The following is a 1,035-nucleotide window of genomic DNA, read 5'->3' as shown; positions in this document are numbered from 1 at the left end:
CCACCACCACCTGACAAGAATATACACTCAGAAAGATTCGTCAAGAACAGAAATAATGCTCTTACGATTGTTGTTGTTGTTATCTTGATTGTTTTCCTCGTTAGGACACTCACGTGCCAGATGACCAGACTGGCCACAACGAAAGCAGTTCCTCGTGTCAGCTGATGGGCAATCCCTGCATAGAAAAGGTTCCCCAGAGAGACCAGTAGTGCAAGTAGTTGCCTACCTTGCGAAGTGCCCTACTTGTTGACACTTGAAGCACGGCCTGTCATTGCTTTGATCCTTGGGACAATCTCGGGCGAGATGATCAGGCTGACCACAGTTATAGCAGTTCTGTGGGCGACGACGCGCTCGCTGGAGACCAAGAAGTACTGCCAAACATCACTTTGTGAGATAGCCTACCGAGTCATCATCAAATTGTCGTGGACAATTCCTAGCATAGTGCCCAGTCTCGTTACAGATGAAGCAAGCTTGAGAAGGAGCTGTAGCGGCCATGATAGAGGTTATACCCAACACCCTGAAGTATGTGACGGGAAACTGCGTGCAGTGAACGCAGACACTTGAATAACAATATTTCAAGATGAACATAGTACGCAAGATTTTGTGCAAGTCTTGAGTTGAGTCTTTTACGGTAGTATTGAAATTCGGCACAATTTCGATTTTTTGTCACTAGTTTCGCGAAACTATAGTGACAAAAAAATTGTCGGAATTGTACGAAAAAGAAGTGTCCGAGTTGAAAAGTGCCGAATTTGAACTGTACGGCTTGGGATACACCCTCTTTTACGGTATCCACGATCGTTTGATAGTTAACGTCAGAATTTGTTCTCAAACTGCGTTCATTGGTTTTGGTCTTTTTGGATTTTATCGGAACCAGATTCGAAATGAATTCCGAAACTTGTTGGACTAATCGGAAGCCCTATGAATTTCATATCGGCCCTAGGCAATTCTGTGCTGCACTTTTGGAGTTCAATACTCTCCTCCTCAGTGGAGGAGTTGATCTAATTGAATGCAACTGCGCCTCCCAAAGGCCGTTTT

At 44.6% G+C, this 1,035-nt stretch overlaps 1 protein-coding gene across 1 annotated transcript; it reads right to left on the bottom strand.

The window, feature by feature from the left end:
* Positions 1 to 65: 65 nt before the first annotated feature.
* Positions 66 to 495, bottom strand: Pmar_PMAR014391 (cellular nucleic acid binding protein, putative; the record flags this gene model as incomplete). The annotated part of the gene is made up of 3 exons (XM_002783691.1): positions 66 to 175; positions 227 to 354; positions 403 to 495. Coding segments are annotated over 3 exons (331 nt in total), but the record flags the coding sequence as incomplete, so codon positions are not given.
* Positions 496 to 1,035: the final 540 nt, after the last annotated feature.

This window comes from Perkinsus marinus (genome assembly GCF_000006405.1).
Source record: "Perkinsus marinus ATCC 50983 genomic scaffold scf_1104296936374, whole genome shotgun sequence".
NCBI classification, from domain to species: Eukaryota; Perkinsozoa; order Perkinsida; family Perkinsidae; genus Perkinsus; species Perkinsus marinus.
The sequence above is the reverse complement of the archived record's forward strand: the minus strand, read 5'-3'. Positions and strand labels throughout refer to the sequence as shown.